At 39.3% G+C, this 20,946-nt stretch overlaps 3 protein-coding genes across 7 annotated transcripts; 1 reads left to right on the top strand and 2 right to left on the bottom strand.

Annotated features, from left to right (window-relative positions):
* Window positions 1–1,304: 1,304 nt before the first annotated feature.
* lipia (lipase, member Ia) lies at window positions 1,305–6,826 on the top strand. The gene is made up of 11 exons (XM_044370720.1): window positions 1,305–1,469; window positions 2,084–2,168; window positions 3,120–3,490; window positions 3,597–3,705; window positions 4,532–4,633; window positions 4,783–4,872; window positions 4,982–5,149; window positions 5,491–5,580; window positions 6,093–6,201; window positions 6,337–6,510; window positions 6,598–6,826. The coding sequence occupies exons 2-11, from the start codon at window positions 2,111–2,113 to the stop codon at window positions 6,680–6,682; spliced, it is 1,356 nt and encodes a 451-aa protein (XP_044226655.1). The 5' UTR covers window positions 1,305–1,469; window positions 2,084–2,110; the 3' UTR covers window positions 6,683–6,826.
* Window positions 6,827–7,243: 417 nt separating this feature from the next.
* si:dkey-71d15.2 (SH3 domain-containing kinase-binding protein 1) lies at window positions 7,244–10,442 on the bottom strand. Of its 5 annotated transcripts, XM_044371769.1 has the most exons (7): window positions 10,264–10,442; window positions 9,747–9,854; window positions 9,450–9,550; window positions 8,855–8,977; window positions 8,533–8,756; window positions 8,199–8,262; window positions 7,244–8,023 (listed from the first exon to the last, which is right to left on the bottom strand). In XM_044371769.1, the coding sequence occupies exons 1-7, from the start codon at window positions 10,319–10,321 to the stop codon at window positions 7,985–7,987; spliced, it is 717 nt and encodes a 238-aa protein (XP_044227704.1). In that variant the 5' UTR covers window positions 10,322–10,442; the 3' UTR covers window positions 7,244–7,984. The 5 variants fall into 5 exon arrangements, with proteins under 5 accessions (XP_044227704.1, XP_044227707.1, XP_044227708.1 ...); XM_044371772.1 differs by lacking the exon at window positions 9,747–9,854 and having other exon boundaries at window positions 10,264–10,440; XM_044371773.1 differs by lacking the exon at window positions 9,747–9,854 and having other exon boundaries at window positions 9,498–9,550; window positions 10,264–10,440.
* Window positions 10,443–11,577: 1,135 nt separating this feature from the next.
* On the bottom strand, window positions 11,578–20,367 carry si:ch211-114c12.2 (uncharacterized protein LOC336578 homolog). Its single transcript, XM_044369971.1, has 10 exons — window positions 20,260–20,367; window positions 18,467–18,532; window positions 17,592–18,284; window positions 16,601–17,239; window positions 13,419–13,534; window positions 13,130–13,238; window positions 12,611–12,683; window positions 12,438–12,509; window positions 12,187–12,336; window positions 11,578–12,060 (listed from the first exon to the last, which is right to left on the bottom strand). The coding sequence occupies exons 2-9, from the start codon at window positions 18,505–18,507 to the stop codon at window positions 12,196–12,198; spliced, it is 1,884 nt and encodes a 627-aa protein (XP_044225906.1). The 5' UTR covers window positions 18,508–18,532; window positions 20,260–20,367; the 3' UTR covers window positions 11,578–12,060; window positions 12,187–12,195.
* Window positions 20,368–20,946: the final 579 nt, after the last annotated feature.

Genomic DNA, 20,946 nt, shown 5'->3' with positions numbered 1-20,946 from the left:
TGTCCTTGTTGGGAAATGCTACATGATTCATATATGCACATATTGTCTAAAACACACACACAGTCACACTGAGCATATTATGATCAATCTTAAATAGATGAAACACACATGCAAAAATACTTTCATTATAGTATTAATGTAAAAAATATAAATTAAGTAAAAATACTTTGTTCACCACGTTTGTTCAGACTGAAATATCTCAAAAACTCAACTCAAAAATTTGTACAGACATTCATGGTCCACATAGGATGAAGATTTCTGATCTGGAGATCCTCTGAATTTCCCTCTAGCGCCACCATGAGGTTGATAGCTGTGGTTTTAAGTGAAATAAAAGACTATTGGATTGAGCGTCATGAAATTTGATGCAGACATTCATGTCCTCCTCAGGATGAATTATAATAACTTTGGTGATCTCTTAACTTTTCAACAAGTGCCATCATCAGCTCAAAATTTCAGTTTGTCTAATACTTTGGTTTATGACTGAATACCTGCAAAACTAAGACAGTCCCATCAGCTGATGTTGCTAACGTGCTAAACTCAGATGATGAACATGGTAAATATTATACCTGCAGAACAGTGTGTTAGCTGTAGACTATAGTTTTGTTATAATTGTAGGTGTGTTTCATGTTCAAAGGAGATATCACTGATGCATTTCCATAAATACATTTATGATATATGCTCATCTTGATATAAGGTAATTCTCTAGCAAATTCTGTCATATGTTCTAGGGACTTTCATTTTGATTCATGTATTTTTTTTTGCAAAAGTAGGACATAAACATAAACATGACAATAAGGTTTGAAGTTTACTGATTATCTTATCTTTATCTTTTTTATTTTCAAGGGCAGTCAGGTAAACTGCTCTAAACTTAAACATTTACAATCCCTTTCAGGTTGAAGACTGCTGGTAAAAATGGAAATTAACCCAAAACTGAACATTCACCCAACACTCAAAGCAACTGAAAGTCAATAGAGGTTTCTACAACCACAAGTTAGATCATCAACTCCCACTTAAGTCTTCTACCAAAGCTATTCACATACAGTACAGTCAGGGGGACAATAATGAGGTAGAGTATAATTTGGTGTGTGACAGCATTCAAATGTCAGAGTTTTGACATATTTAACCGCCTCTCACTTTCACATGAAAAAGACAAACAAAGACAATGTTATTTTTAAAGATTGAAGTTCGATTGAAACACAAGAAACAGTCGCATAACCGGTTTCAGTGTGCTGGGAACAGGAGTGACTTCACAGGAATGTTTCACCGGTGAACACAATGACCTGGGGCAACGGGCAAGGGGTGTGGTTATCTTGGTGAGAGCATGCAGGCTGGGAATATTGCTTTACTGCTCCTTCTGTCACTTCCTGAAGCGAACACTGTCTAAATATGTGGAGTTACAAACAACGGATAACCTGAAATATTCTGGACCTTTGACACACCGGGCCAGGAAATATTGTCCTACAACAAAGGTAAGACTCTGATATCAATGAAGTCATGTTATACTCTTTTATACTCTTGTCAAATTTATTCAGAGTTCAATCTAAGGAAGACACTGAACATGTACACGCGTCTACTGTAGTAGAAAAAACTAGTCACAGATAGACCCAATTTGTGCAGATTTCAGTTTCACTTATGATCACTCTGTCATTGGTGGAGTTTAATCTCAGTGGGTAGGGCAAACAAGAAACAAACGTTGAAGTTGCCAAGAATGAAAATGGAAATGATTATTTTCCACTCACTCATGACAAGTTTCATTACATCTGAAGGTAAGTAGATAAGTAACCCACCTCTGATCTTATCTTTGCTATGCTCCAGTGTAGTTTGCTTCAGAGAAAAAAAATACAAACTACAGTCTATGGAGTTAAATACAAAGTGTCAAAGAAAACATGTGAGGGAAAAAGATAGTGGTCTCCTTGAAATGTTGCTTTTTCTAGTGTGGTTGGAGGATGTGTTTAATATGTATTTATTTTTGTTGTGTTTGTGTACATGTGTTTTGGAGTTAACTGGCAGTGCCAAGGACCAAATAGTATCTGAATGGTGTGTTTTTCAAATCCATTTCTGACTCTGATAACTCTCTCTGTAGATTATTTGCACGTTACTGGTCTAAAGCATGTCACTGTGGCAGTATCTGACAACACTCTTGCTGATAGCTGTTCAACTATGCAAAGGTAAGGCCCAAAGCATAATGCTCTGAAATGTAAATTTCTCAATTTACATCTTAACCTTGTTGATGTATGTACACACACAAACACACACAAATAGTTGTTTTTGACAGTAAGTGTCTAGCAACTGTACTTCTGGGGAACAACATTGAGGAACTGAAACTTCCAGTGTGTTTGATGCGGTCACTGTCAACACCCATGATGGGCTCTCAGCTGATACACATGCAACCAAGCTGTGGTGATCTACGTAAATGTTTACGAGTTTCACCAGTTAGACCTGCGACTCTCCCATCGCAGTAGAACTTAATGAAGTAAACATTCAGCTAGTGCCAAATGTTTAACCAATGTCAGCTTGATAGCAAGAAAACTGTCTACTGGTTCAGATAAAAATCAACATCTATTGTAAACACACTTTATTTCCGTAGCAGACTGTTTGTGTAGAGATTAATATCTGTCATTGAATGTTAAATTAGTATTTATTGTTTTGCTTAATTAGACTCATGTAGTTTGGTTGGTAGCATTATCAGAACACATGGGCACACTTACAGTTTGTCATTATCACATTTTCTGCTATTCTAATGATCTATGATTATATGTCATTGATCTGTCATTTTGTGTATTTATTTATGTCAGTTTCACTCATAGATCTCAGTGTTAGATTGTCTGTTCTCTCATTGGAAACTGTCCAGGACATGGTGGTGTCTCTCTAGTGGGCGAAGCTGCATTTGAAAACAGTTTCAACCAAGACCAACAATGACTACTCACATACCGAGTCATATTTGGGAATGATGTCACTGATTATGACAGACATTTTAAATGACAAATCAGCAAATAATTCAAGATTATGCAACTTTTCTTGAGATCAAAATGGTCGTCTAATTTTCTCCTCCTCTCCTCCCAAAACACACCTCTCTCTCTCTCTATCTCTGTCTGCCCCTTCTTTTTTTCTCCCCCCAGTTCAGACATGCGATCACTTCACAGATCTAGATCTGGCTCACTCAATCATAGGAACTGACCTCAGGATTAGATTGCTGCTGTACACCAATTCTACTGCAACATGTGGTTCACTTGTGTCCCACACCAACCTGTTAGCCCACCCTCAGTTCAACATGTCCAGGCCAACCACCTTCGTTGTTCATGGCTATCGGCCCACAGGATCTCCACCGATGTGGCTTCACAACATCACACAGCTGCTGCTGGTCAGGACAGACGGTAACGTCATAGTAGTGGACTGGAACCACGGGGCTACCAATGTGAATTATTTAAAAGTAGTGGAGAACACACACAAGGTAGCAGACAACCTCACTGCTTTCATCAAAATGATGCAGGTATGAGATGTATTTGATACATGCAAAATATATTTCTGTTGTAGCATCCTGATTTCTCTCTGTGAGCATGCAGTGTCTTGCTATAACAGATGACTGATCTTTTCAGGAAAGTGGTGCCTCTCTGAGCTCCATCCACATGATCGGAGTCAGTCTTGGAGCTCATATATCAGGCTTTGTAGGCGCAAACCTGAATGGGGCAATCGGAAGAATTACAGGTAAAATTGTGAACCTCACAATCCTAATTTTTATAATCCTGAATATTTCTAGATTTACCAATGTTATGACATTTCCTGAGCTTCTTATATAAAATTACACAACAGAAATTTTGTGTGCTCAGACTGATTTTCTGTGGAGATGACCATTGTTTCAATTCACTGCCAAACAGCTTAATAATGACTTGAACCTCATAAGCTAATATGTCAAAATCTCTGACTCCTGATGTCAAAATGAAAAAAAAACACAGCTCCAAAACTTGGTCCATTTAAACTTTAAACAGAAAGTAGTAAACATACAGTGCGGACATCCTTAGAGAATTACAGAAATAATGCACATATTTATCAATGTATTTACTTACACAATCTTCAGACACTTATGTTTTTATAGTTTTGGCATTTGGTTGAAATGGTTATCAAGGTAAAAATCATGATAAGGTGACACTAGAATGAACTTTAATTTCTAGATTGCCAACATTACAAATGACGAATAACACAGAGCAGCAGAGTCACAGTTGAGTTGTGTAGTTGTGTAAATGTATCACAGTTCAGGTTTTGGCTGTATGGGCAGGAATCACCTGTAAGAAAACAGCACAGTTTCTGAAATCCCAGTGGAGAGATTGTGGCATAAAGGCAGAAAATCCTCCCGCATAATGTCTGTAGTGTGCAGAGGATCATATATAAAAACCCAAAGAAAAGAAAAGCAGGTCTAGACATCGGGAGTGCTTCTGTAACAGAAAGATATAAAACAGAATCCAGACATCCAGATATCCAAATAGTAAAATCATTTTGAAGTTCTATTGAGGTTTACTGATGTTGATATTTGCAGCTCTGGATCCTGCTGGGCCTCAGTTCACCGGCGCTACTCCAAACAATCGGCTGGATGCCAAAGATGCCCAGTTTGTGGATGTTCTTCATACAGACATGGATGGTAAAGTTGAACTTACATACTGTTTTATATATTCATTTATTCATGTTTTAAATGGTTTTTGATGTTCTTTATGTATACAAAATCATACAGATAATTTATATGTGTAAAAGTATTCTTGTCATTTTAATGTGTCAACTGTGTGTTTACAGCCCTGGGCTTCAGAAAACCTTTAGGTCACATTGATTTCTATGCAAATGGAGGAGCAGACCAACCTGGATGCCCCAAAACCATCTTTTCTGGTAATGTCATTGAAATTATGGGGAAAATGAAAACCCAAATATCACCATCAAACTGCTGACTGTAAAACATGTTGGATTTATAATCACATGTGATTATCTTACTCTTAAGGAACAGCCTATTTCAAATGCGACCACCAGAGATCAGTGTTGCTCTACCTTGACTCTCTGAGTCGGACGTGCTTCACCAGGAGCTTCCCCTGCTCCTCTTACAAGGACTTTCTGAATGGTAACTGCATGAACTGTACGCAGTTTGGAGAAGATGGATGTCCTGCCTTTGGTTGGTACTTTTATTATCTGTTAGTTAAATGAAGAACGCACATTATCCACTCAAAAGGATGCCTCAACTTAACCACATACACACATTTTTCAGGTAGTTAATCAAAAATTACATGAACACAATATAAAGCTAGTGGAAGCTTGCAATATGATTATATGGAAGTAACAGTGATGAAATAAGTGAATCTTGAGGCATTTTAGATGAGTATTTCTTTAATTTAAGTGTGTTGTAATTTATATGTTTAATTTAAGATGGGTGTATTTTTTGAATAAATCCATTACTTCCTCAGCAGTTAGAGTAAGTTGTTGTAAACCTGACGCAGCTGTTTCACTCAAATCCAGGTTATGACGTCATAAAGTGGAAAGACATCCTGCTGCGCCTGGGGCAAACAAAAGCTTTCTTCACCACAAATAAAGAGACTCCATTCTGCAGTAAGTATAATAATAATAATAATAATAATAATAACTGATGCTCTTAGCAACATTTGGTTGATGTGAAAGTGAGTTTCTAGTAAGGGTTTCGTGGCAGTTGTTGAGGACATCTCTGAAAACAGAACCGAGCCTCATCCTGTTAAGTAAAGACATTTAACAATGAAAACAGTGGAACAAGATATATTCTTAACATGAATTGTAGAGTTTTTAATAAGTGTTTTTCCTTGCTGGATGATTAAAACATCCTCTGAATGTCAAGCAATAAATAGGAAATGTCAATGTTTGCCCTTTAAGACCTGTTTTCTCTCTTTCTCAGACAAATATCTCTTGTTGTCTCTCATCTACTGTTTGTGCATATAAAGACTTTAAAGGAACATTTCCAATTTATTTTAACAGTTAATCCTCATAGTCTCACCACCCATGTACTAGAGTTTTCTGTCAGTCAAGCTTTTCCTTATGAGGCTAATAATTACTAAAATGAAACAAATCAACATCTTCATATCTTCTCTCAGTGACAAACTACAAGGTAGAAGTGGTGATATGGAACCAGGTGGAACGCTGGGGCTACATCACTGTTAAACTTCATGGGAATGGTGAAGAAGCAGTGGCAACCATCGACCAGTAAGTCTTCACATTATGTTCTATTTCAAGTACAATATTTAATATACAATATTTCACCATGAAGTCTCTCTGGTCATCTGTTACTGCTCTCTCTCTCAGCAGTGTTTTTTTTTGTTTTCTTTTCTTTCTTATCAGTAAAGCATCAAACTTCCAGAAGTACAAAAATACACGGTTGTTTGCCCAGTTTGACAAAGATGTAAAGTCAGTGAATAAGGTGTCTCTCACATTCTCCACTGGGAACGTGTTCAAGCCCAAATATAAGCTGCGTGTCCTCCAAGTCCGTCTCACACATCTGGAACGCAAGGACAGGTAGGCAATACTTAATGATTTAAAAACCACCTTTGCAACCTACATGCTCCAAGCTCCAGATTTCGATATTGATTTTGTCTCTCACAGGCCTCTCTGTCGATACGACTTCATTCTTGAGGAGAACAAAGAAGTCACCTTCAGGCCTATTCCTTGTGAAGACTCCAACTTCTGAGGTAAAATCCTGGATCGTACAGAAAAAGAATACGGACTGCCAAAGAAAACGCCAACCTGCCACAATGTGACCATTTTGATCTGAAAATGAAAATGTAATATACCAAATTATGTATATATGTTTTTAAGAGGAAATATGAGCTTTTTTTATTAAAAATTTTTGCCAAAAAAGAGGATTTACTTGCATTTCATTTATAAGGCTAATTAGTCAACGGAAATGACTTTTTGTTTATGTATTTGAAAATCTATTTATCTCAAATGACTTCAAGAAAATACTGAAATAATGACTTTAAAAGTATAGCAAAACATTTTTTTTTATCTGATTTCAGGCTCCAGTTTGTCACAAAAGTAAATAACAGTAAATAGTTTAGTTGGAGTCTGAACATTTTTGTCAGAAACTGAAACTTTTAACTCTGACTCTTTTTATAAAACGGAACCAGACTCTGTTTACACTTATGTTCCAGAAGATACTTGCATTTTTTTAACACATGACGTCACTATCTATATATTTATTCATGTGAGTGGCTTCATCCTTAATTATTAATAAAAAAGTAGAGTCAACAATGGCCGACATCTTTAATGAATTCACAATGCTCCTGAACGTCAGCAACCAATACATTAACTGACAGCTCAGTCAGCTCATTTTTTCTAAATCAAAAGACAAATTATTACATTTTTGAAAAATATACATGCCCTTAAATATGACAGAGGGCCCCGTGTTTGTGCTGCCCTTTATCCTTCACTGTTGGATAAAAGAAAAATGATTGAAAATGAATCATCAACACACATTGAGGCCTGTAACCAACAGTCATTACAAATATGGGTTCCCACAGAAAACAAGTTGTGGAAACCTCAAAACACTTTAAAAAAGCATTTCCCCCACCACAGGATGCTAAAGATGCCACAGTCATCAAGGGTCTATCTACAGAAATAAATAAATTAAATGTATCACTGGGCCATGCACTGCTCACTTCCAAGAGAGAAAGCCAACACACCCTCTTCTCAGTGTGACATCGGGTTTGTAGTAGACTTTCACCTTGAGTCTGCTCCTGCTGCGCTCACACTTTTCAACAATGACTCAGTAAAAAACATTGAGTCCTTTCAGTCAGCAATCTAGTAAAAAATAAAACATCTAAGAGACATGTTTTTCAAATAAATATAATAATTCTTCATCAAAAAGGAGCAGGGATGATTTGTATAACTTAGAGAAATAACATTTACCAAACAGGTGTAGAACAGGACTTTTAAAACTTGGTTCTTTTAGTCAAATAAGAATCTCTTGATGCTTATTGTGTCCTCCTGCTCATTTAGACATGTGCTTCTTCATACGTTGTACCTCCATCTAAAACAAAACAATTAATTAAGTAATTATTCTCATCTTGAAGTAGTTTTTGAAAAAGTGAACAATACCTCAATATTGTTATATCATTGTGTGTGATAAAACATCAAAGCAGGACTGCAAAACTTTTGAAAGAACAAATAACACATTCTTTAGAAGTTACGATGCATTTTCATACCTGTAAAGTCAAACGAATCCTTTTCTCCTCATCTAGCTCATTCATCAGCAGTTTAATTTCTTTGCTGGAACACAAGATATCATCAAATTAATGCATCAAAAAAACTAATCGAAACTATCATAGAGGCAATGCAGGGTTTGGAAAATCACACGCTCCCCAGGCTGAGGCTACCAGTCCAAACAAGGAGGTCTCACTATTTTGAATTGTTTTTTGTTACACATTTGGTAGGAAAATAATGTTTGGATGTGTGTTAAGAGTTGTGGAATAGTGATGAGAAGGAAATGCAGGCATCACTTGCTATATTACAGCAGAGATTACAGTATCAAAGCCGTACTTGTGCTGACTCTTCATCTGTTCAAAGTTAGCCCTCAGTTCTCTCAGCTCTGTCTGCAGTTGTTCCAGGTTCGGTGGGTTTCTGATTGGCCGAGGCACGGAGCTGTAACGTGGAGGCAGCGTCGCATGAAGAACAGCAGAGAGAGCTTTCGGTAAAAGAGACGAGAAGGACGGTGCAGCGCTTGAAGGGGAGGACTGTGTGAGTGCACTTTTGCTTTTAGCTGCCTGTGGAGAATAACGACAAAAAAACACAAACCTGAAATAATATTTTACTGTAAGGAGCATAATCATGCTGCATGGAGAGAGTGTGTTTTTACACTTACAGGCAGGGCAGAACCATTCTGACTCGGTTCCTCAGAGTTTTCTTGTTGAAAACTTGTTGTTGATGAAGAATCCAGCTCTTCACTCTGGTTTTCTTTTCTTTCCACCTCCATCGTGAGTGTTACCTGTAAGTCAAGTCTAGTTTGAGACGTCTAATCAGTAAGACATTGAAGGGTACTTCACCCCATTCTGAATGTAAACAAAAAAAATGATGTAAATGAGTCTCCAGAGAAGATTTTCACCACAACATTTGATTACAATGACTCAAAATATAAATCAGAGAATAAAGATCATACTGTTTACATTACAGGCCGTGTACCTTTAAATCTTGTGTTAAGTAAGGACTCAAAGCAGATATCTTCTGCTGCTGTATGTGGCTGTGTGTGTGTGTGTGTGTGTGTGTGTGTGTGTGTGTGTGTGTGTGTGTGTACGAGGCAGCTCAGAAAAGTTAAATTTATCCCAAGGGCAGATAGGACACAAACAGACCAGAGCACACATACTCGTTTCATATAGTGAGCCAAGTTATAATAGTACAGTTTAACTGGATCACATAGTAAAGGAACAGCCTGCAGATAACTATTAAAAGTGTATACTTCCCAGAGACTGAAGCTCAGACTGTAACCTCTCATCTGCAGCATGAGCTACCTGCTCATTCAGCTTCTCCGCCAGTGACACAATTGAATCAAACTCGTCAGTGTCTTCAAGAGAAACAGAGAATAAATGTTAAAAACACACCCATCACCATAGAATACATGGGCCACTTCCATATTTCTATTTTTCCATTATTTCCAAAGCCTGCATTAACGTTCAGCTTTTAACATGCAGCTTTCGAGCATGGTAGTATTTCAAATTATGTTGTAACAAAATGTTAACAACAATAGTAGCAAGGCTTACCAGGAATGAGGGCTGAGCTATAGTTGCCCATCGTGACAGAGAGGAATACAAGTGTGGAAGGAGACAGAGAGAAAGACAGAAAAACCTGCGGAGTCTTTAAGTCTACATCTACAAACAACAGATCGGAGCAAGTCAGTGGAGCAGAAATCAACAAGACAGTCAGCTCAGTGCAACCTGTTGAGGAAAACATCACGCTACACCTTTCAGAGAAGACAATGTTTTCTGTTTATTATTTGTTTCACTGTTACTACATTCTCCATAACATAGCGGTGACTTCAGTTTGTACAATAAACTGAAATAATTCCTTATGAAAGTGCTGGAAATTAAATTCGGGTGCTTCAGTAGAGGCAGCTGTTTTCTCTCATGCCACAGCAGTGAACAAATGTGCAACACATGCTGGATCCAAAGAAGGAGCACAGTGACAGATTATACAGTCATTAGTAAACATACTAAACCAATTAACCAGATTATTGTCAGTTACAGTAAAGGATCTGCCCAGTACACTGCACACACTCACCTTGTTTTGTCAGCCTCACCGGTGAGATACAGCAGCATCTGCGGTAACTCGACACCATCCATTGTAACCCGCTGTGGTCTTCCGAGTATGTTGTGATGAGAAGTGGTACTGTCAGGGGCTAAGTTTAGCACAGGAGGGCCGAGGGGTGCTCCACTCACTCTGCTCACACATATCACTGCTGTGCCCCGGTGATATTTGTGAACACGGGTGCGAAGGAGGTCGCTGGCTGAAGGGCGAGAGTTGTGTTTAAAGGGACAAGCTGGCATACAGTTACACAAGAATGGAGAGAGAAAGCAGATCCCTGCATCCCAGTCACCTTTAGAGGGTCAGGAACTGTTTTGACTGGCTTTACTAAAATGTTAAAACGACTTATAGAGGCACTGATTTTACACACAAAGTTTAGTTTGTGTAGGGTTGTGTAAGGTTTTGTGGTTTTGGAGGGAGCTTTCCAAAGTGTATAAACAATAATTCAGATGTGGTCATGGGGATTATCTCAAACAGAAACTGTTACCAACTGGAGTTGTAGGGGGTTTTGGAGCTTGACTCATACTAGAAATTTCGTCAACATATCGCAGCCTCTCCCGACAGCTCTTTCTTTTTAAAAATGTGTCTCTTGTGAGTAACCAAACTTTAAAGTCCCCAACATGGTCAAAAATGTGTTTTAGCTTCTTGTTCCGTCAGTTGAATGTTTGAGCTTCACTGTGCAGAGTTCGACACTAGAAGGCTGTTTTCACATTTATCTGCAGAATCAGGGAAGTTTCGCCGTGCTCACCGGAAATCTGAGTTGAAGCCGAGTACCTGTGAGTAAGATTTCACGGCTAGTTTGGAGCTAATAGTGGTCCAGTATGCAGTTTACAGTAATGTGATGTTGAAACTTAAAACCTCTTGTGCACAAACACTCAGAAGACATGTTAAACTTTTCAAATTTACAGTATTTGCATATTCATTTATTCTGGATATTTCAATGAATGAGGAGTAGATGTAATTTTAAGGATTTTAATTAGGTAATTTGACTTTTTTGGTGGAAAAAACATAGATTCTGCACCACCCTGAAATGCTGATTGGTTCTTGATTGTTTATGCTGAACAGTAGTCATCACAGCATATCAAGAGACATTTGAACTGTGTGAAAACAGATTTACTTAAAACGAGGCAATCCAAGCTTCAAACTTCAAAATTTGGGGTCATAAAAACTAGTTTTCAGACAAGATATGTTTAAGGAACCCTGGATTATAGGTTCATGGTTCTTAAAATAGCATCATAGATTAAGTGACTCAGTCTAAAATCTAAAAGAAAAACAAAGACAACTGGCATATAGAGCTTGTTAAATTTTATTTCAAGTCTCAAACAATAAACTGATGTGATAATACAAGTTTTACAAGTGGTAGCTAATTGTCATTTGACAAGCTGCAGTCTCTAATCAAAACAACCATGATTAATCAAAACAGGACATCTCATGTGATAGGTCTTCATAAAACATAAAGGTGAGATATTAAAGTAAACATTTCTTTGATTTAACAAGCCTGGTAAGAAAAAGTAAAATGAAGACCGCCAATATCACAAGCAGCAATTCTCAAACCATCATATACACAGGAAAAAAAAAAAAGCAGGACAGTACAATGTGTATTTTACAAAAATCCTAAAACCAGGTACTGCAGTACTTGCAACTGAAACACTTGAGAACAAATGTAAGCGACAACACTTCCACAATATACAGGCAGGTTGGGATCATAGAGAGGGTTTGTGCAGTCCATCCAGCACCATGTTCTCCACCATCATGTTGCAGTGTGAGACTGTGCTGAGATCAAGAAAAAAAAAAAAAACTCCTTTCAATAAAACATTTCTTGAAGATCTTGACAAGTAAATTACAGATTGCTTTGTCTTGATTAATCAGAATTTGGGCCCCTTCATCATGATAACTTACCTGTGGTTATCACCAGCGTTGTTGGTTGGGTCCTCGGTTATACGGCGCTCGCTGACGCATCACTCTCATGTTGCGGTATTTGGACATGATAGTGTGACTTTTTCTGAACACTGGCCTCTGATTTGGGAAGGGACGCATCACTAAACTCTCCTAATGAAACACCAGAAATTCAAATGTTAGTTATTAATAAAACAGAGTCAATGACCCTTTTAAACTTTCCCCAATATATCCCTTTAAAAATGTATGCATACCATGAGTGGTCTTCTAACATTTCCTGACAGTTCAGGGCCTGTCTTCCTTGGACCACCAGGGAACCTTGGTCTCTATAAAACACAGGAGTGAAGATTAAATACAAAAAAAAAAAAACAATTACATACAGAAGCACAAGTTCTTCACAGTCCAATGCAATTAATGTTTCACTCACCTGCATGGGTCCTGGTCCTGGTCTCCTGAAAGGCCTCCCAGATCTGTGGCTGTCCTGCATCATATTAAATGGCCTGCAAAAAAAGGGGACCATCAGAACCAGGACAGTCTACATGAAGCTTTGCATTGCATTTAATCATTTTTTGTTGAAAGGCTTTAAAAGGGTTGTTTAGGGGTATGGGTTTAAAGAATTCAAATATTTTATTTTTGTGTCCCAGAACACTTCAGTAAATGTTTTCATACAGCAAGAAATCAGAGGGAAAAAAATCCTTGAATTTGTTACTGGATATATTTGGACAAGCTATAGAAAAAAAGGCTTCTCTGATCACATGCAAGTTTGCAGATGCAATTCTGTGTTATTGCCAAGCACAGTGCTGAATAGGTAAGAGCTTTGCATCAGCCTGACCCAGGGTGAAGGTGACAGGAACAACTTTGGGAAACACTTATGAAAACGCTGCACTTCCTAATGAACTTTGTTTCAAACACTTAAGAAAACAGAATTTAATTCTAAGAAATGTACCTAAACATTCTCTTATCCAAATATCCCTGTTTTCTTTCTTCAGGTGATGATCTGGATTCAGTCTTTGAGAGTCGGCTGCTTGATGCAGCATCTGCATCCGAACTGCGTTCTATAAAGAGAGGGAGATAAAGAATAAACCCTGTAGCTGAGGCTAAAATTTTACAACCAGAGAACAATCAAGGCATGTAAAATGATGAGATAACTAGACATTACAGATCAGTTGTACAATGAAAACTGTCCTCAGCATTGTCCTTTCCTTAAACAAGATCACAGAAAGAAATTTACTTACCACTCTTCGACTTTGGGCTACGATCCTTCGAAGGTGAGTCGTCCTTGGAGGAGGAGCTTGGCCCGGGCGGCCAGTGAGACAAAACAACAAGGTCACGTTTCTCAATGGGAGAAGATCTGAGGAGAGATCAGTAGAGGCAGTGTTAAGAACATCCGCATTCCCATCCTCGCTGCATGTGAGGCTTCAGTCAGTGTGTGAACATTTTAAAATATGGCCTGGATACATGTAAAAAAAAATCACATCTTTCAAGTTATCAGTGTTAAAGCAAACAGAAAGCAAGTAAAAAAATAAAATTAACCTGTCAGCTCTAATGCAATTAAAACCAGTAATGAACAGCACTGTTTTGCAGGCAGACAAATGATCATAAAGCCACGCATCACACATGGGTACTTACAAAAAAACCATGGAATGTCCATGCTTCTTTACTCCTAAAGGTATTTTTGTACCCTGAATCAATCTGAGCTCTCTTCATTTACTCAGTGATCGTTAAAGCGGGCAAATCTTGGAGAGGACTTTAAGATATTGGTCTAGATCACATCATCAAATCTTCTATCATCTTTCTCCCAGAAGCACATGAGGTCAATGCCGTCTTTTCATTGTCATACTTCAAAATCTTCAAAAGGTTGACTGGCGGGTCATTCCTAATTGTTCCTTGAGTGGTCTTCAATCACTTTCATCAGCGAAAAAACTTTGCCAGATGCACACCGTGTAGAGTGTAGACAGAGATGTGAGACTTCTGCAGCTTTGAAGTGAAAGGTCGAGCACGTCCAGCTTAACATGTCAAGAGTCCGTCTAACAGCTTTTCTCCATAGCTGTGCAGCGAGGTTTAAGAGATGATCCAGTATTTGTCTGCCCATGAATAAGGCAACTTACTGCAGGCTGTGCCACAAGTAAGACTTCTATTCCTTTAGATCTCCTGCTCCTCTTAAATACTCTTCTTAAAAGTTGGGACACTGGGCATGATGATCATCTGATTGGTTCTCCAGTAAAAATACAGCCGAAGAGCTAGCACAGTGCTCTCTCTTCTTCTTCATGTAGTAGTTTTAGCAATAGCAGAGAATTGATCTTCTTGTCTCATCATTTTCAGCAATATCTTTGCAGGTCGACGTGCAGGTTGGTGTTGAAGACTTCAGGGGCCATGGACTTTGGTTACGTTAGCCCTGTAAAGCGTCTATTGAATATTTTGGTTTCCCTCAGTCTGATGACGCACGTCTCTGATAATTACATTTAGGTCACAAGTCAGACTAGACATAGGAACTGACCACAGCACATGCTGACCTGTGGGTCCGGCCCAGATGCATTCACATCAATAAGAATATAAGAAGGTGATATGGTAAGGTTGCAAAGACCGAGCTGAGCGTCTGTTCCCGTGCAGTATCTAGCTGGAATTCTAGCCACTTGCAATCTCAGTTTTCACCTTGTTCACGTTCATTTTAATCACATTCTCCGGCAAATCCATTCTCTTAGCCTTTGTTGTCTCATCCTTTTTAGAGTCTGATGTAGATTCTTTTGTGTTCACGGTCACGTTACATACCATCTTTTTTCACATATTTAAAAAGGTCAAGTCGAGGCCCGTTTCACTGCAGGGATTACTGGTATGATTAAAATGTAGGTGGCCATCTTGTAGCTCTATGGTCACTCTAAGATTTCATTTCTGCAAAAGTTGACCATCATTGGTGTATTTCATCAAGACACTTTATTCCGCAGCTTTGTCATGGTTTAAGCCTGATGTATGTCTGAATGTTTCGGAGCTTTAGGTAAACTTTTTTTTACTGTAGAGAAGCAGAAAACTCCAGTACTTAGATGCAATGTTGGAAGCTTAAGTAGAAGTAGTTTGGCTCCTCTTAATTCTGGAAATCCTGAACAGGAATGGTGCACCATCCACAAGCTTTCATGCCCGAGTTGCAGAAGCTTGTATTACACTCCAATAAGACAATCCTTCCGGTATAAATTAATTCACTTTGCACAGTGCACTGCGTTTCCGTATCCAGATTCCACTTGTGTGAGACACATGAACTGAGCATTACTCCAGGTCTATAAAGTATGTGTATGATGAATGCATGAAGATAAAAATTCCTGAATACGGAGACTTGCTCTATTAGTCAAAAAAGATCAATTGTTTGCTGGATTATTTGTCTTTTAACTTTTTGACAGTTTTTTACTGTTGTTTAAAGACTTTTTAGTATAACCACTTTGGAACTTTATAAAAACACATTTGTTTTTGGTCATTTGAAGTGCATAAACTGAGTTATGTTCCAATTAATTTATCAGTGAATTTAGCACTTCAAAGTTAGTTACTTTAACACTGATGGTCGCCAGAAATTCCTCTTCATTGTTTTAAGGGTTTTGTCGTCTGAGTGGGCAGCATTAATCACCAGTCTCCATCTTGACATTGTGAGTATATTCAAAGTAAACAAAGTGTCACAGCTCAGACTAGCTTTGTTCTTGGAAATTCCTTGGTCAAACATGCCACTTCACGTGTAACTTTACGGTCTCATGTTTTAGTTTGTGCCGTGAACTCTCGCCAGTCAAAGCTGGACATGCATCTCTTTTCCCAAGGTCCATGTGTGGCTGACATATTCTCCAGGAATTTAAAAGAGGGGCAGCATGGCAATTTCAGTTTAGATGATGTTAAATGCAGTCCTCTTCATGTTCATCAATTTCCTCAAATTACATACACACACACACAGACTGTTTTAGACTACATGTTGTAATTTCAGCTTCAATTTGCTTTTGTTTGACATCGAGGTTGAACGGGTCCTCACAATATGATGGAGAGCACTTCTTTCAATCTTAAGACACTCAATGCAGACAAATTGAGGAATCCTTCAACAGCTCAGATCAACTAATTTTTCCACAATCCTCATCAGGGGCATTAAATATTTTTGCCAAGTTTCGAAACCGGTTGGCTTTATTGATGTGCTGCGTAACTTGAGCACAAACTTAGCACTTTCTCTTCAGCTCATTTGATAGGAAGGTATTGTGAAACATATGCGGCACGCAGACAGGGAGGCATTCGAAAACCTTGGTAGCTTTTCATCAACAGAATCGGTTTGCACATATAGCTCATCGCGTTATCTCCATTTTTCACAGCTGGCACCCCTTCATACAGAGACATTCTTTCTTGACCTCCTAATCACCATCAAGCCCCTTCGAACAGTGCTAGAAGGAAAATACCGTACCTGTGTGTGTTCAAGGACCGGCGAGACTCCACCTGTTCTTTTCTGCAATCAGAGTCTCTTGAGGACTTGCTTGCATTGCCTTCTTCTCTGTGGGGTGACTGTTGTGGTTTTGCCCTCCTTGGTTCCAGCTTTTTCAGGGGAACTGCATTTGACTGGAAACGCTTCTTCCTGATAGCAAGAACAGAGCTGACATTTCCCCGTGAAGCAGAATCAACCAGGCGAGGCTTGGGTTTCATGGATGGAGGTATTCTGAGCCTCATGAGAGACTCCGCTCTCATTTGTCTGCCTCTTACTAGGAAACTTTTATCCCTGAGAGACAAAGGTTTACCACCAAATGGCCTGGGAATACTGAGCAGCTGAGGTCTCTCTCTCCTGGCGTGTTTTGGATTGCCATGCTCAAGTGCAGGGTCTGAGGTGGGCAAGTTGATGTCTGATATCCTCCTCTTGCGGGGTCCTACCATGTGCCTCTCCTGAGGGTTCCTGTGGTAGGAGGATGATGGTGATGGACCTCCTTTCCATGAGGGAGATCTGAAAGGGGGCAGGTGAGGGACATCTTGTGCCCTCTCTCTACTGTGGGATCTGCTGCCCTGCCTCTCCACTGGACCACGCTGCCGTCTGGAGTCTTGCTCAGATGACCACCTGCATATCCATCAGACAATAGAGAAATCATTACAATGACAAATCCATTGCCATGTTAAGTGGGAGGCGGAACTTTTAATTTTTATCTTAATGCAGCCCCTTCATAATGCCATGACAGAATGAAACAGGTAGGAGAAGTAAATTTTCAAAGAGCAATTACAGATGTAACATTCCTCTCAATGGCAGGTGAAACCACATTTACATCAGACCCCCATTAATACCCTCTAAGAATTATGAGTTGGGGCAGAGTAGAGGTAATCATTACGACCCCTGTGACTGTGAGGACTCGGCCAGCTTCAGGCCTCCCTTTTAACAATTTTACCCAGCTGGGATTGTTGCTTCACTCCTGTACCTCTCTGGACATGAGCCTCTCCCCTGCATCTCTCTGGGGCTCCTCTGTGACCCAGAGGGCCCATGCTCTCCATTGTGCGGATGAGAAAATACTCCAGCCTCGTTCCAGCGCTTCATGCCATGACCTGAGTGCTGTTCATAGGGCCTTTCTCTGGGACTGTAACTCCCACGTGGGTCTCGACTCCTATGGTCCTGATGGGGGAAACCTGTCTGCCTTTTGTGGCCCCTGAAAGACCCCTGGTAGGCTGGTGCAGAGCCTGGCTTCCTGTCACCTGGGTGGTTACGAAAATGTCTTGGGGAGGGTGACCTGTGACCTGAGGGGTGGCCATGGAACAGAGGACCCCTTTGACTTGGGGATCCATGTGCAGGACTGCGAGAGGATGACTGATGCTGGACGTGAGGGGCGCGATTTTGCCTAGATGGAGAATGCCTCCTCTGGCTATGGTGCGGTTCCATTTTGGGAGGGTATGATTGAAAGGAATCCTGATTTGGGGACTTCCAGTGATTGAAACGTGGCTCCCTTTGCTCTCCCATCAGTGGGACTCTTTTGACAACCGGGGGTCGTCCTCTACCTCTGGAATCTCTCCAGTTAAAATGGGCCTTTCCTGGATAGCCCTGGACATCTCTCCGACTTTTAGAGTTGGGGGTGTAATTGCCTTCACTGGGTCCAATACCATGACCATCTCCATAGGGTCTGATTGGAGACAAAGAAAAATAAATTAATTGATTACAGCAAATAACCTCAATGCACTTATCATTTTGGGGAAAAAGGCCAGAATCTAGTTTTAAACAGCTTTAATCATCATTAGTACCCATAACAAAAGATTTAACAATAACAGTATCTGGGTGTGATTTAACATAGTCAATACACATTACCTGGACTTCAGGCGTGGTGGTCCAAAATGTGGTCGAACCATCTTTGGAAATAAGTGATCTTGTAATCTATGGAAAAAAACACATATTGAGTTTGATAGCTGTAAGCAGATATAAAGCTGGATATCTAACACCAACCACAATCTTTGACCTGCCAAGACTCCATAGTTGAAACTAGGCCCTTATCGTCTGACGCTGTGTTAGCTGTACACGTGTTAGGCTATCTGTGTGCTTTCTTCTTGTGCTTCTCGTACTTTAGTAAGCGACCCATCAAAATAAGTATCAAGAAAACTATGTTTCAATTCCAGTTAAAATTCTTTTACTTACCTTCTACATCTTGTTCTTTTTTTCCCCCCTCACTCTTATTTTAGACGAGCTGGGTAGTCAGTTAGATAAAAGTTGCCTAAATGCACTAAAGAGCATTCCAATGCCTATGAAAAATGGGGTCAAAAATCTCAAAAACAATCGATAGAAAATCAAAAGAAAAATGTGATATTTGATATTTTCCGTATCGCCCAGCCCTAATTTAAATGATCAATTTAAATTACTACTGATTTTCACCTCATGGTATTAAAATGCTGACAAAAGCTCTATGTCACAATACTGTGCAATACAATTTAAATACTAAATAAAATAGCATACCCTTCAAACAAAATAGCATCAAACCAACAACAATAACAGTGCTTTTTTTCCCCGACAGACAGGTTTACAACTGTGACAGCCAACTCTGGCAATATGTAACCGATCAATCAGAGATAAAAGTTGAGTCCGCCTTAATCTAATCAGTACTGTCACAGATAAAATGGAAAGTTACGCTGCATTCCAGCCGCCTTCTTCATGTTTTAATCGTACATATACAATACGCCTTTTCACTCTGGCGACACTTAAACCAACATCAAGAAAAACAACTACTATAGATCAGATGTTTACATTGTAATGCATTGTTCGCTAAAACATCTACTTGTACAAATAAGACTTTAAGGCATGTGACCGCAGTGATTTAAGCAACAACCGCCCAAACAGGGAGTGTTTCTGAAATTGTGCAATTCCTACATTAAGATCGACACATTATCATTAAAAAATAATTACATTTCACATGCTCATTCAAATTTGTCGCCTTTGTCAGCTTTTCCTGGCGTAAGTAGCGACAGATTAGTGTCTCCAGTACTAAATTCAGATTGATCCAACACGACAGCTGATCCTGATCCACTGTTATTAGACCAGAGCACATATAGAAAACTGTGCGGCCTCGTCTCTAACAGGCGCTTGTTTTTACATCGCAGATTTAATTATGCCAACGACAAAAATGAAAATTATATACCAAACACGATTTTAAAAAAGGGGGGACGATAGGTTTCGTTTCAGTGTGTTTCTCTGAAGTCGCCGCTACCTCAGTTTCGGCCCTGAAGCTTAAACCGTGGTTGCGGATAAAGGGCAGATCGTGCCTCCATTTTTGGTAAAGTTCGTGGTGATTGACAGTTGCCAGGTAAAATTGCACGGCTCAGTCATTATGCTATTTCTGTAAGCAAACCAAATCCCACACTGGAATAGTAAGCATTGTAGTAAAGTTAATTCAGTACCGTAATGTGTCGGTTCAGTTTTTATTTTGCAACACAAATGTGAGAGGTCGAGCTAATGCTAAGTTAGCTCTAACAAGGCCACTAAGAAAAGTCGCCTGACACCGCTCACATAATAGGTCATTTTAACATCATAACTAGCACGTAAACCGAATAAATACCGACACGTTAACTTTAAATACCGATACGTGGAATTCAGAAAATTAGCTAACTACTTACCAAAACCCGACCGTCGTCGATTCGCTGAAGTGGATCAAAGCTTCGTGCGACACAGTGTAGCTGCTCTTCTTCGTGGTGTCTCCTCGCCCTGTGAGACAGTGTGAGCGCTAAACTGAAGCGCCACCCGCCGGCCGGAATGAGAACCGCAAACAGCTGGAAGGCTTATGTAAAGACACCCAGTGTATTCTCCTCTATAATGCACACTCAGGCAGTTTAGGTGTATGGGATTAAATGTGTGTCATAATAATTGAACAAAATCTTCCAAGCATCCAACAAAAAATAATAATAAATTGAAAGTGAATAAAAATACAAAGCAAAAAAATGACCTCAAAGGCAAAACAATAAAACTTTTGAGGTCACTTTTTGCAGTTTTGCTGCTTAACTTTTGAGTTTCTGTTCATAATTCAAAGGGCATGTGGGCAAGTGTGACAGGGCTGTGTCCGCATTAGCCAATTACTTTTGAAGGTACAGTTGAGTGGTAAGTCGTACTACTTGTTGCACTTCCAGACCATTAAAACTGATAATTCTGACCTGAAACTGAGTGGGTCAATAACAAAACTGAAAAATTAAGCTGAAAAAAGTGGCAACAAAAGGGACATCCTGATCAGTAAAAGAAAAGTGGAGAATATTGTGATGAAATCACTCTTGTATAGTTTTAATGAAAGTTTTGCATTTGAGGTCACTTTT

This window comes from Thunnus albacares, chromosome 13, assembly GCF_914725855.1.
Source record: "Thunnus albacares chromosome 13, fThuAlb1.1, whole genome shotgun sequence".
Classification (NCBI taxonomy): domain Eukaryota; kingdom Metazoa; phylum Chordata; class Actinopteri; order Scombriformes; family Scombridae; genus Thunnus; species Thunnus albacares.
The sequence above is the reverse complement of the archived record's forward strand: the minus strand, read 5'-3'. Positions and strand labels throughout refer to the sequence as shown.

Bases quoted from the DNA above. Each gene is read 5' to 3' on its own strand.
- lipia (XM_044370720.1), top strand. From the start codon at position 2,111: ATGTCACTGTGGCAGTATCTGACAACACTCTTGCTGATAGCTGTTCAA. The intron at 3,706-4,531 runs GTAAAATTGTGA...TGATATTTGCAG, and splicing joins GGCAATCGGAAGAATTACAG to CTCTGGATCCTGCTGGGCCT. The intron at 5,150-5,490 runs GTTGGTACTTTT...ACTCAAATCCAG, and splicing joins AGATGGATGTCCTGCCTTTG to GTTATGACGTCATAAAGTGG.
- si:dkey-71d15.2 (XM_044371768.1), bottom strand. From the start codon at position 9,936: ATGTTTTCCTCAACAGGTTGCACTGAGCTGACTGTCTTGTTGATTTCT. The intron at 8,263-8,532 runs GTACGGCTTTGA...CTTGTGTTCCAG, and splicing joins CAGATGAAGAGTCAGCACAA to CAAAGAAATTAAACTGCTGA. The intron at 8,024-8,198 runs GTATGAAAATGC...GTTTTGTTTTAG, and splicing joins GGATTCGTTTGACTTTACAG to ATGGAGGTACAACGTATGAA.
- si:ch211-114c12.2 (XM_044369971.1), bottom strand. From the start codon at position 18,507: ATGGTTCGACCACATTTTGGACCACCACGCCTGAAGTCCAG. The intron at 12,510-12,610 runs GTGAGTGAAACA...TGTGTTTTATAG, and splicing joins CAGGACCAGGACCCATGCAG to AGACCAAGGTTCCCTGGTGG. The intron at 12,337-12,437 runs GTATGCATACAT...GTGTTTCATTAG, and splicing joins ATGTTAGAAGACCACTCATG to GAGAGTTTAGTGATGCGTCC.